The sequence below is a fragment of the Nothobranchius furzeri genome, chromosome 19, assembly GCF_043380555.1.
Source record: "Nothobranchius furzeri strain GRZ-AD chromosome 19, NfurGRZ-RIMD1, whole genome shotgun sequence".
NCBI lineage: Eukaryota > Metazoa > Chordata > Actinopteri > Cyprinodontiformes > Nothobranchiidae > Nothobranchius > Nothobranchius furzeri.
The window spans coordinates 26,796,424-26,809,065 of NC_091759.1; the positions used below are offsets into that span (position 1 = coordinate 26,796,424).

At 47.0% G+C, this 12,642-nt stretch overlaps 2 protein-coding genes across 2 annotated transcripts in view; one reads left to right on the forward strand and one right to left on the reverse strand.

Annotated features, from left to right (window-relative positions):
- Positions 1-1,250: 1,250 nt before the first annotated feature.
- Positions 1,251-2,445, reverse strand: cdca5 (cell division cycle associated 5). Its single transcript, XM_015941121.2, has one exon. It carries the CDS (start codon positions 2,443-2,445, stop codon positions 1,693-1,695), a length of 753 nt encoding a protein of 250 aa, XP_015796607.1. The 3' UTR covers positions 1,251-1,692.
- Positions 2,446-2,657: 212 nt separating this feature from the next.
- Positions 2,658-12,642, forward strand: part of psmb2 (proteasome 20S subunit beta 2) — a 12,065-nt gene continuing 2,080 nt past the window's right edge. The window contains exons 1-3 of the mRNA XM_015941122.3: positions 2,658-2,793; positions 3,386-3,508; positions 3,588-3,658. Of these exons, the coding sequence (XP_015796608.1) occupies positions 2,703-2,793; positions 3,386-3,508; positions 3,588-3,658 (285 nt within the window). The 5' untranslated portion in view covers positions 2,658-2,702. The remainder of the gene's footprint in view (positions 2,794-3,385; positions 3,509-3,587; positions 3,659-12,642) is intronic.

Below are 12,642 nucleotides of genomic sequence, written 5' to 3' on the forward strand. Positions count from 1 at the left end.
TGAGAGTATGTTTCTAACAAAGGACTCAAAAAAAGGCTAAAGTCTAAAGAACAATGTCCACATGAATAGTTTTAAACTCGTTTAATCTGCTGTTTAAAGAGCAAGTCACCCCCCCACAAGAAACTTACTTCACTCCCACTTCATGTTTGAAAAATGCAACACATGCTGTTGCCTAGCAGACCGAGAGGGTGGAGCCGCCAACAAATACACACACACTCAGGCTCACAATGGCATTGTGACATCATAATGTACCAGTTTACATCATAGCATACCTCTTAGCCAATAGCGGTGGCAGATTTAAATTCAAATGCAGTGCAGTTTTTACCTGACGATGGCACAACACTGCCAGTTTTAGGTAGAATATTTAAATTTTAACTAAGATGCACTGAAGTGCCAAATTATTGACGACACGTGTCTGCAGCACGATTAGACACTCGTTTATTTAGTTTATCAGCAAAAAAAGTTGATTTGGGGGTGACTTGCTCTTTAAGTAGCCTTTTATTTTTAGAAAATGTTTGTAATTTTAATTGTTTTTCTTTGATTTGATTATTTAAATGTGTTCTACCTTTTACAAAAGGTGTCTGTGGACAAGTGCTGCAAATTAGCATTCATGCTAACACACTGAAACCATGCATCTGGTTTGTCTGATGTAATTGCTGTCCATATCACACACACACGGTGTTTTAGGGTTTGAATCTTGTCTTTAGCTTCAGCCTCTGTTAACCGAGGTCAGCTGTTGGTTTCTACCTAAATTCATTCATTCATAGTAAAGCGCTGGATTAAGTCCTCTGAACGGACCAGGTGTTCACTGAGAGACACAATGATGTGAATTACAGTAAATGTGTTATCTACATTCACCCTTTCATCAGTACCAGGGTTGTTTATATTTAAATTAATGCTGTCAGGTAAAGTGCTGATGTCATGGAGTGTGTGACCAATCGTGTGTTCTGGTCTGAAGTTTGGTTTTAAACACAGTAAATGTGTGATCATGGTCAATGTTGTTGTTTGTGTTTAACACTAACCCAGACTAACTGTAGCCCAGATTAACTATAACCCAGGTTAACTGTAGCCCAGACTAACTATAACCCAGGTTAACTGTAGCCCAGACTAACTATAACCCAGGTTAACTGTAGCCCAGACTAACTATAACCCAGGTTAACTGTAGCCCAGATTAACTATAACCCAGGTTAACTGTAGCCCAGATTAACTCTAATCTGAAGTGACGTGTGAACAGGTCAACAGGCAGGGTGCTTGCTTCAGTGTGGGTTTATTAGGAAGCAGAAAGGAAAACTGACAGGAAAACCTGGAAAAGTCCAACAAAAAACTCCACAAAGCCAGAAAAGCAGCTTTAACCTGAAGTCAGTTCAACTCTGTCAGCAGAGACGTTCTGGTTCTGGTTCGGTTCTACTGGGCTCGTGTTGTTTCTCTGGTTTATTCAGTAAAGAATACTGCATCAGAACCGGTCTGGGATCTGATCAGAACCGCTTAACCAGAACAAAGTCCGTTTTGATTTATCCAGAACTCTCAAGCTACAGAGCCGACACAGGAAGTCCAAATGGACCGAACCATGATGGTGTAGAGAAAAAAACCTTCACGAGCTACATATACAATCCATCAAGAGTCCCGGACGTATTTACACCCCCACCACCCCTCCAGTCAAAGATCCATACGCTGGTTCTGGTGGGTTCGGTTCTACTCCACCACCAACTCGAACTCCTCGGCCTCCCGGAACTCCGCGTTCATCTGAGCGGCCAGATGGTCCAGCTCGGCCGAGTCAATCTGCGGCACCTTCCGCCTCCTCCTCCGCTCCTTTGACACCGACACTCCGGGGATGTTCGGGTCCGGTTCAGCAAAGCCCTCGTCGGTCGATTCAGTGAAAGACGTGATGGGTCCAGAAACTTCCAGAGCGTCCCTGGTCTGCTTGGACTTCCGGACAACCTCCGGGGTCCTCAGCCTCTCGAAGCCGAATAACGTTTCTCTGGAGTCGGGGCTACTGTGGAGGGAACTGTCGCTGAGCCTGCTATAGGACCGGCGGGCTTTCTGCGCACACACGCCGGCCTCTGGTTCAGCAGCCGGCTGCTGGGTCCGACAGGAGTCCGGTGGGGAGGACGGGAGGATCCGTGAGGGCATGGGCGCCTGCTGCTTCTTCCTCGCGGCGGAGGAGGAGGCCCTGCGGTCCGGGCCGGGATCGGGGGTTGAGACTTTGGTCTTCAGCTGCTGTACCTGCTCGGAGTGCCTCGGCGTGTTCTCCTTGTTGTGTTTAGACGAAGCGCTCGTTTTTCTGGGCGCTATTTTCCGCACGGTGATGGAGCGTTTAATTCCCAGCGCCATCTTCTCACCTCCCAGCGGAGCTTGCGGAGAACTGAACCGCGGCGAGCGTCTTCGCTGCGGCCCGAGAGGACCGTTAGCTCCCGCCATCGCCCCATGAGGCGAGCCTTCGTCCATGCTGAAATCTGCCCACTAACAGCGAATTATTCACTCGGTTTCGATTGAATCTCCTCCGGTTGCTCAAACAACGGCGCCACTTTCGAAATTACCCGCTCGAGTCGCACGGTGATGACGACAACATCATCGTGACTCTAACAAGCCGCGCCAGTGGAAGAGCAAAGTTTTTGCTGTGTAATCCGGACGCTTGACGCTCATACTTGACTGCTGTCTCACCTGATTTTCACCGTTATTCCGTGTTGGTTCGGTTGGAGACGATGGAATATTTAATCGGTATACAGGGACCGGATTTCGTTCTCGTCGCAGCCGATAATGTGGCCGCCAGCAGCATCATTCAGATGAAACACGGTGTGTTAGCTACCTAGCTTAGCATTAGCTCTTCTCTCATTTGATTCTGTTTCTGTTTGTCAGACGCGTGTCTGCGTATAAGTCTTTATATTTTAGGATTTGCTGTTTCATTCTAACGCATTAATGACCATTTGTCACATTTTATTTGCCAAAGGAGATTAAAAAGTAAGACAATAAAGCCATTACCGGCCAATGAGAGGTACGATGAGCCTTTTAGAAATCAAACTTAGCTTCTGAGTTTAGTTCTGAGCTTTAGGATGTTTATATGCTTTATTCTAGCCTGCTAAATCTCGTGGTGAGCGACCCCGGCGGTGAAAGTGAAAGTCCGGTTGTGTTCAACAGAAACCAAATCAAACTGGTTCTGATCTAAAACAGTGCACATGTGTTACTGATCGTTGTTTAAAGTTAGATGTAAATGAATCTGATCTGAAGGGATGCTTCAGTCCAACCTCCTGGTTCTTTTTCAAAGTGATGTTTTCTCATCACTCGCCTGAATCCGGACCTGGTTTCTGTTTTTGGGGCGACTGGTGCTGACATCTGGCTTTTTTCAGAGGATGACTTTCACACTGAGTTTTGTTCTTTGGTGTCTCAGATTATGACAAAATGTTCAAGCTGAGTGAAAAGATCCTGCTGCTGTGTGTCGGAGAGGCCGGAGACACGGTGCAGTTCGCGGAGTACATCCAGAAGAACGTTCAGCTGTACAAGATGAGAAATGGTATGATGTGGTTGTGGCGCTCTTCCTTAGTTTCACCGTTTGTCACCAACAATTACTGATGCTTGTTTCCTGGTTTTAGGTTATGAACTCAGTCCAACAGCAGCAGCAAACTTCACACGGAAGAACCTTGCAGATTATCTCCGGAGCAGGGTTGGTATTCTGCACCACCGCTTTAAACAACTGTAATTATAATAATCTGTAAAAGTACGATTTTTACCGCTGGGGTGAAAATCCCGGTTTTTCTTGACTCCAGCGATGAGTCGGCTAAACCGCTGGCTGTTGAACCAGGTTTCTGTCCATGTTTTAGAAACGGCATGTTGCCCAGCGCTGCGCTAGTAGGAGGAAGCTGAAAACTTTGTGTGACATGTTTTCAGCAGTAAATCCTGTTGGATTGGGACTTGTTGTTGATGACCTGTTTTAGCCGACCAACGGTGTAACATTTACTTGTTTTCTATTGACCCTTTGCACCAACGCCACCTAATCACGTGAGTCGACCATATTGGTCTGCAAAAGCACGTGAACAGTGAGCGACACGAGTACTAAACAAGGGGAAATGTGGAGCCTGAAATTGTGTTTCATTGTAGTTGTTTGTTGCCACATTTAGCGTTCCTTCTACTGGTCCAAGCCCAGTTTGGTTACAGAAGAAGTGGCGCACCTGGGTGGGGCTCAGCGAGAGTGGCCTTTACTAAAGCTCCGTGTTAACCGCTTACAGACGTTAGCTGAAGTTCCGTCTGCGGCCGTTAGCCGGTGGAAACAAGGTGCAGACTTTGCCGAAACTCACCTAGCTGGCTTCATAACTGTTTAAAACGTCGTTTCACTTTACACTTTAAGAAGTCCGGATCCTGCTGGTGGTGGTGTCACGGTTCAGCCGCTGCTCTCACACCGGGTTCACACAAGGTATCACTCAACAGTGACGCTCGCACTAAAGAAACTAATGTTAACACGTCATCTAACGTTGGAGCAGTAATATTGTAAATAATCATCTACAGTGGACAGTACCACACGTCCTCCATGGTGAAGTGTCCATCCATAGTAAACACATCACATCTGTCCCCGTCTTCCTCATTGGCCGACACTGGCAGAGTTCGCCCCGCTGGATTTATAACGCCGTGTGATAAAAAGCAACGTTCCGCTGCTGTTTCTTACCAGTATCAGCTGATGGAGGGCTTTAGTTGTGTTGCGCCGTTCGTGTCAGCGGACACGGTAGGGGCGGGGCCTGACGCTTAGCCTGGCGGGCCGCCGGGCTTCTAAAGCGCTGGGGGAACCCTGCGTTCTTTCATAATCTGTTGTGGAATTGTGGACGGCAGACGCTTTTCCGCTTCGCGCCTCACTTTTTTTACAGGAACGGCCCAAAACGATCTCCTGACACAAGGATTTTCTGCTTCTTGATCACGTGACGTATGCGGATGAAGATCGGCTTTAGAGCTGAGATGTTTGTTCTCTCGGCGCGGGGGCTCGTCCGACGCCCACACACTAAAAACATGCATATGACGTCTTTAGTCGTCAGTGGCAGTGAACGAGTTAATACAAATGCTGCAGTCAGGCGGAGCTAGGCACCTAAAACCAAACATGACTTGTTCACAAGAGGCATGGTGGCCAGGTTGAAGCGCTTCATCTTCCAATCATAACTCAGGAGATAGCAGGAGACACCAAGGCACGCCTCTGTAGCACGGCTGCTCCAGTCAGGGACCATGACAGCTCTGAGGGTCTGCTTTAGCGTGAAGATAGAAGATATTAAAGTTAGTTTATTTACCAGATTAATAATTCAGTTATGTCTAATAAAGGATGTAAGCTTTAACACCAAGAAAATGTTTTATTCTTTAAAAATAGTTTCTTGTTGTTCAGTCATACCTTTTAATTCGATCATGTATTATATTCTAATGTTAATTTTATTTGTGTCCAGAGACACACACACACACACACACACACACACACACACACACACACACACACACCTTAAAAGTTGTCTAATTCTTCTTTTCCATCATGGTGGTGAAGTGGGATCAGCCAGGTAGGTAGTTGTCATGGTAACCTGGGTTAAACTGCTCGATCATCTCTGAAACCTTGACGCCGACCGTGGACAGGAGTCTGGTGACCACCATGCTCACAGTGACCTCGGTCAGGACTAGGGCTGGGTAAAAATATCCATTTCATTGATTTTGGATTGATTTCATATAAATTTCATAAAATCGGTTCATTAGGCCCAAGATTGATTATTATTGTTGTTATTTTTTGTTTATTCCCCTTAACCAGAGTGGCCCACTGGCTCATTTTGCTGCATCGATGTGCCCTTCCTTTCTGTTTAGAGCATCGACATTAATATACTGGACAATGGGTTTCCATAGCCCCAATAACACGCTTTTGAAGATAAATGGGAGGTGGCCACCACCGCCATTTTGACCGTGTCACAGGTTCCGTCAAGCCCAGACAATTCCATAAAAGGGAAGAGAGGTGGAGCTGAGGGTGGGGCTGTAAGGCTGGGATCAACTGACGACACCCGGTCTAACTAGCTACAAGCTAACCCAAAGCTAACGCGGAGGTGGGAGCTAAGCTAACGGAGGTAGCAACCTAGCTACAACCGGAGTTAACTGTGCACAACACCAGAGCTTCTGAGTCAGAGATACGCCGGGCTGACCGCTGGGTAAAACCGGGTGGAACACAGAGGTCTCCGAGAGCTCCACAAGCCGATAGTCGGACCCCAGCTCCACCAACATGTTATATTTCAACCCATTTTCTAAAGAGCAGCATTATGTTAAACGCACTGGGTTTTACCCTATTACATTTCAATGTCATGGTTAAACAGTACATGTTAAAATCTAAGCTCAGCTCGGCAGTGACTGAAGGGAACTTTTAATACACTTAAACAGAAGAGTGAGAAAAACATTCACCCCCCTCAGAGTTGTCATGAGTGTAAACTAGATCATTTAAACCAAAAACATGTTCTGGTACCAGGCTGTAAACATGTTTATTTCTGCTGTGAAATTGGTATTTTTAACATGGGAGTCAATGAGGACACCAGCCCCTAGTGGATGAGGGTGGAACTGCAATTTGTGGTACTTCCGGGTAGGGTTGTCACGGTAACCGGTATAGCGGTAAACCCCGGTAAAAAAAGTTGACAATAAAAATAACCGTCCAGTTTTTAAAAAACTAAATTATCTCGGTGGGTTTACCGTGGCCGCGGTTTTGGCGCGGTGACCCTTACCAGCCACCGTCGCTTCAGCTGAAGTTCCCGCGGCGCGCACACGCACTTTTTAATTTGCAACGGCACCAAAACTTTGAAGCTGAAATAATGGCCGAAGGAGGAGACGGCAGCGCCCAGGACATCCATCCGCCCTCAAAGAAGACTAAATCGGAAGTATGGGCATATTTGGGATTTCTGAAAAACGCTGAGGGACAGCTAATAGAAGACGACTATCCCGTTTGCAGAACGTGCAGGAAGCAAGTGTCTGCAAAAGGTAACACTTCGAATCTAATGGCACATCTGTGTGACGATCACCCACGTCTCTACAGCCAGTGCAAGGTAAGTTAACATTAGCATTTTAGCTTAAATGCATGACGTGAGGACTTTTGGTTGAGGGAGAATGCAACGAGTCACTAAATACTGCAGCCGCAGCGTCCTCTGCCAGCATTTAAACCGTGTCACGGACACCCTGTTGCTGGATGAAGCATCTTATTTGTTGATGATGAAGAGAAATATACAATTAGTTCCTTGTCATTGATTTGTTTACTTATTCAATGCCATTTATACTTGAACATTTGGATTTGATTACATAGTGTAGTAGTTATTTTAGTCAGTTGTTTAAAGTGGCTATTTATTTTAAATACATATTTTTTAAGGTTGACTTGTACAGCGCTCAAGTCAAGTGTGGACTGGAGTTTTAGATTTTCATTTTGATAATGAAGAAAACAAGTATATGAGAAAACAAGTGGTGTTTCTTTGATTTGTTTACATATTGTTTATGTTTTGAATGTTTGGATTTGTATCATTTAAACCTGCACTGACTACTGTAACATGTTCCAGAAAAAGAAGCTATTTGTTCCTTTACTTGTGAAAAGTTGCACTTTTGCTAAGGCTTTGTGTTATTTTAGGTTTAATAAACACTGTTAAACCTTTTCAAAACTATTTCAGTTTGTGTAGAACAGGACTATCAATGCTTTCTGAACATATGCAACACCGTTTAAAAAATACCGCGATAATACCGAAAACCGTGATAATTTTGGTCACAATAACCGTGAGGTTACATTTTCATACCGTGACAACCCTACTTCCGGGTTGGGACCAGTTTTAGAGCTCCATTGTGGGGGCCTGGTTTAGAGCCATAATAGTGTCGGAGTCTGCAGCGTGACCCTCAGTCCGGGACAAACTGAAAACACGTTTTACTCAGAGCTTTGTCAACCATGAATCCCAGAAAAGGAGATTCCAGCATCTCCGTAACCTGTTGGCGCGCCGCGGCGGACATAGAAGCGCACCAGCCACCAGACTGTGAGTCTGTGGCTGCTGCTGTTTCTATCTGTCCTCCTCGGCACGACCCCAGCTCAAGCTGCTCGTCGTGGTCAGCAGCACACGCCGGTGAGAACAACTGTTGTCTGATGAAGACTAACCCTAACCACAGGAGTCTCACCGATGGTGCAGTCTCTGGCTTGAACAGTGGAGCAAACTGAGCCTGAATTATTGTTTCTCTGCTCCAGAGCATGAACGTTAGTAGCTGAGACTGCATTTTACTTAGGAGAATTACTATGTTTGTCTTTTAGTTGCTGGCCTGTTAGAAACATCTAACCAACTTTAAAACAGGAACTGGAAAGGCTACAGGTAGAAGAACAGAATACAACGTCCCTCTTGTTGTCCCTCAGTGGGGACGTTGGCTGTTTGCTCTAAATCAACAGGTTTCTACAACCATGCAGCATAAGGGACACAGACTTACTATGCAAATCCAGTATTGAATGAGTACTGAACACATACTGAGATACTGAGTATTGCATTGGTGGTATTGTGTACCAGGATAATGCCAGTACCAGTTAAATGGTTTACATCTGGGATGTCTCAGTCTGCCTCTGAAGGAGCTGTCCGTGGTCTCCACGGTGGAACGCAGTGAGTGGGAGGTTTTTGTAAGATGGTGGTCATCTTCCCCACCATCCGCCTTTCACACGTCTCCTCAACTGTATCCAGCGGGCCTCCCAGAACCGAGCTAGCTTGTTCAGGCTCTTCCTGTCAGAGCTGCCTGCACCCCAACTCATCTGACGTAGCACTGCAATCCCTTTTCAAGGCTAGCGCAACTGTATGGCAGAAGTCTCTCTTGTTTCCATAGCTTACCTTACTTCAGGTATTGACTCTGGGGTAGTACTGCGCCTCAGGAGAACCTCCTATCCGTGCCCACTGGGTCCGGACGAAACAGCTGGCAGCTGTTCTGCTGGAGGACGCTCCTCCGACGGCTTTCTCCACAATAGCATCCTCAATTTGGCAGTGGATGCTTTCATGTAGTGCTGGATCTGATCTAAAAGCTGTTAAGTAAGAATGAAAAGTGAAAAATAATTATTTAAAAACAAAACCGCATTAAGACCGTCCTTCACACATCACAATGGTGACCAGCAGTACAAATGAAATGGCTCGCTCACAAAAAGCCTCATACATCAGAAATGTGGCAAAGTGAGTCCAAGGCTCCGTGTTGATTTCTTGCACTCTTCACCTGAAAGCACCAGGGTGCAAGCGGGTCTTTCCACGAATATCTATAACCAACGTCTATTCTAAATATTCCTGTACATGACCTGGGGTGTTTCTCAGTGTCGAGGCGCCGTGCTCACGAGGACACGGTCCTTCCTTGGTCAAAGAAAACCGTTAGATGGAACAGACTTGCATCGCGAGACCGCGGCTTCCACGGCGGTCACGTAACGTCACGTGACACGGGAGATAACGTTATATTTTATACGTATTAGTTTCAGTATTAATATATAACGAGCCTTTTACTTTTTAAATTGTGTATATGTTTATTAAATTAAATATATAAATGAGTTACTACCCGCTAGCCACCGAAGCTGCAGCTACTAACCAACCCTAGATAACTTCTTTGGATCTAAAATAAAACATTTTAAATTAGCTGACTAACCTTTAAACTTGAAAATTGTCCCGAAGTAGCTGCCGGCTTCTGATCCGCCGTTCTTTAGAAAATACCGCGGTGTATTGTGGGTAATGTTTGTCCAAGGCTAGGCTACAAGACACCTCCCGTGTATCCTCGCTCAGCTAGCTAAACGGCTAACAAACGGAGAACACGCCTCAGTAGAACATGAACATTGGAACACGCCTTGGTGGCTCCCGTATCTCCTAGGCAACCGGGGCGGGGCCAAGACATCAAGGCGAGGCTCTTTGGCATTGAGAAACGCCGCTGGTCGACACGCCATAGTCATGCTCCATCTTGAAGTATGGGAGCTGTTAATGAGCTGACGAGACGTGACCTGAAAGAAGCTGCAGAGGGCAGCAGTCTGCCAAACCAACTACGAGAATGCAACCGCGCTGTACGAACCCTAGCCCTGTACTCGACTAGTATGAATAGCAATAAAATGGAAGGACGCTGGACTTGTCAGGACCTCATCATGCCCAACTCTCCCAGTCTCTGCATGATGAGCTCTGCCTCAAGTCATGTATCGGGCGTGTTTCCACTACAAGAACTTCAGGGTAGGCTTACAGGAACCTTCCTGACCGGGCCGTTTCAGGAACCTTCTGAGCACCTGCTCTGGAGGAGGTACTCCGAACGGCCCGGTGGGGCAGCTCAGCGGAACCGCCGGTTAACTCACGCTGATTGGCTGTAGCACAGTAGGAAATGACATCAGCAGACGTCCAAAACAACCGGCAGCAGTGAAATCAGAAGAGTAGCTGGTGAAGTATAATGGAAGGGAAAACAAGCACCGATCAAGTTTAAAATCTAACTCCGACACCGGAAAACTCGGTGGAATTCCACCACATCTGTTGGAAAAGGGAGGAAATTCCCCCACAGACCTAATTACCGGAGCTTGTCTCACATAACCAGAGCTGCTCGTGTCCTCTGAATGGATTAAATTATGATGTACTCTATAAAATAAATGCTTTTATTATTATTGATGCTACTTTGGGTGCGTTTTGGGGCTGGTCAGTGACATCACTCACTGCCAAAGCAGTCGCGATACGCTGACGTCTGCAAGTTCTGGAAGGGCCGGATTAGAATGGAGACAACAGCTGGGACCTCCTATCTCCTGGTCAAGTTCCCCATCCCAGGAACCATCCTGGAGTTCTGCTAATGGAAACATTGTCTCTTTGGACTAGAGCTCCTGGTCCAAAAGTCCCTTCTCCTCTTGCTGCCCGCTGTCTCACTCCCAACATGCTCCAGCCCTCCGCCGCTAGCCGGTGCTCAACTGATGGCCAGCATGCCGGCTACATTCCCACCACTGCTCCCCAAAGTCCACGCACCACTGGACTCGGCTCTCTCCCCAGCTCACGCTAGCCCGATCCCCGTTAGGCTCCTGGAGGGAGCTCCAGAGGGAGCTGCGTGGGGAGTGAGTGTACACACTGTGCCTTTAATAAAGTCATAGTTACCTAGAACAGCAGTCCCTTAGGCCACGCCCACTGATACATAACCTGTCTTTGCAGACATTAAAATAGTTCGTTTATCCATCACCTCTGGAGTTGGTCATTTACAGGAACTGGTTCTCCTTTTCTGCAACGATGAATCCATCTTTAGTGGTAACTGATGTTTTCTGCCCCGCCCCATTCTTCCTCTTCTCCTGAGTGTCCCCCAGCATGAACGTCATCCTATCAGCACCAGTACCTAATCCCAGTACCAGTGGTCACCCTTAAGACGAGGCGTGTGAGTGAACACCCTCATAAATATTGTAATTTGATGTGTGAAGTCATTACTTCTCTCCACCAGAACCTCCGACCCTGTTTAGCTTCAGGGGAAAACGATAAAATCACAAACCGATTCCAGTAAACGAGTTGGCGTAACCATGTGAGCCTCGGCTGTTTTCTGCATCACTTCCTTCAGACCTTTTAAGGATGTGTGTTTAACTCCATCAGGAGCGGTCCGGTACACCCCAGGTCCACCACTAAGTCAGTCGGGTTCCAGCCCGACAAAACGAATGCTTATTAAAACATCTAAACAGGAATTCACTAGAACGATGTGTACTAAACCCAAACCCGTCCTGTTGGAAGGAAGGAGCGCGGGATCGTCCGGATGGGCGGTTGTCGGTTCTTCTCCTTTAGAAGTAAGCTAAAGAGGGACGTCGTTTTTGTTTACCCCCTCGTGAGGTGTTGGAGTCTGTGCCGCGCTAACGCTGCGGTGCCGGCATCAGCAGGCAAAAAGCTTCAGTTGTTCAAAGAGCCAAAGCCAGCAAACAGGAGCGACCCAGAAGTTATTTCTACTCCTAAGAAGCCACGCCCTCTTCTGATTTTATTCTGATGTCGTGCGAAGCAGCTAGAGGCTAACGCTGAGCTAACGAAGCTCTGTCTGCCTTCTCCTCTGAAACCAGAAGCATCTCGACTTTAGCCAAACTGGTTTCATGTCCCGAAGCTAAGAGGCAGCTGCTCCCCGTCAGGCGGCGGGTAAAGCTGATGAGCACAGATGTGATCGCTTCACAACTTTCTGAAACGTGTCGCTGGAGTCTAACGAGGCTTTTAAATGGATGGTTACCCGCTTTGTCTGAGCAAAGATGCTAGCGGTCCACTTTTAACTAACCCAGTCTGTGGGTTAGTTACTGTTGCCTAACCTGTCAGCAGCAGCGCAGATGCGGCCTGTCACAACAGCAGAGAAGAAAAATAATTATGAAAAACAATTAGTGTGTCAGACTGGGGGGGGGGGGGTCCCAGGAGACCCCTCACACACACACTTACATCTTCTCACACACACACACACACACATACACATTCATATTGGTATTTCGGTGCCTCTCAGCCACAAATGTGGTTGGGATCTCAAGGTTCTCCGGAGGTGCAGGTCCTACACCTTCTCCCAGCGACTCCGCCCTCTGCTCCACCCTCCAGAGGACACGGACAGTCAGTTATTCTGCTGGAAGAACGGGCCTGAAGGTGTTCTCCTTCAGGACCTTTGGGTCACCTGATCAGGTCTGAGACCTCCTAGTCAGATTAGTTCACCCACCATAAGTGGTCCTTG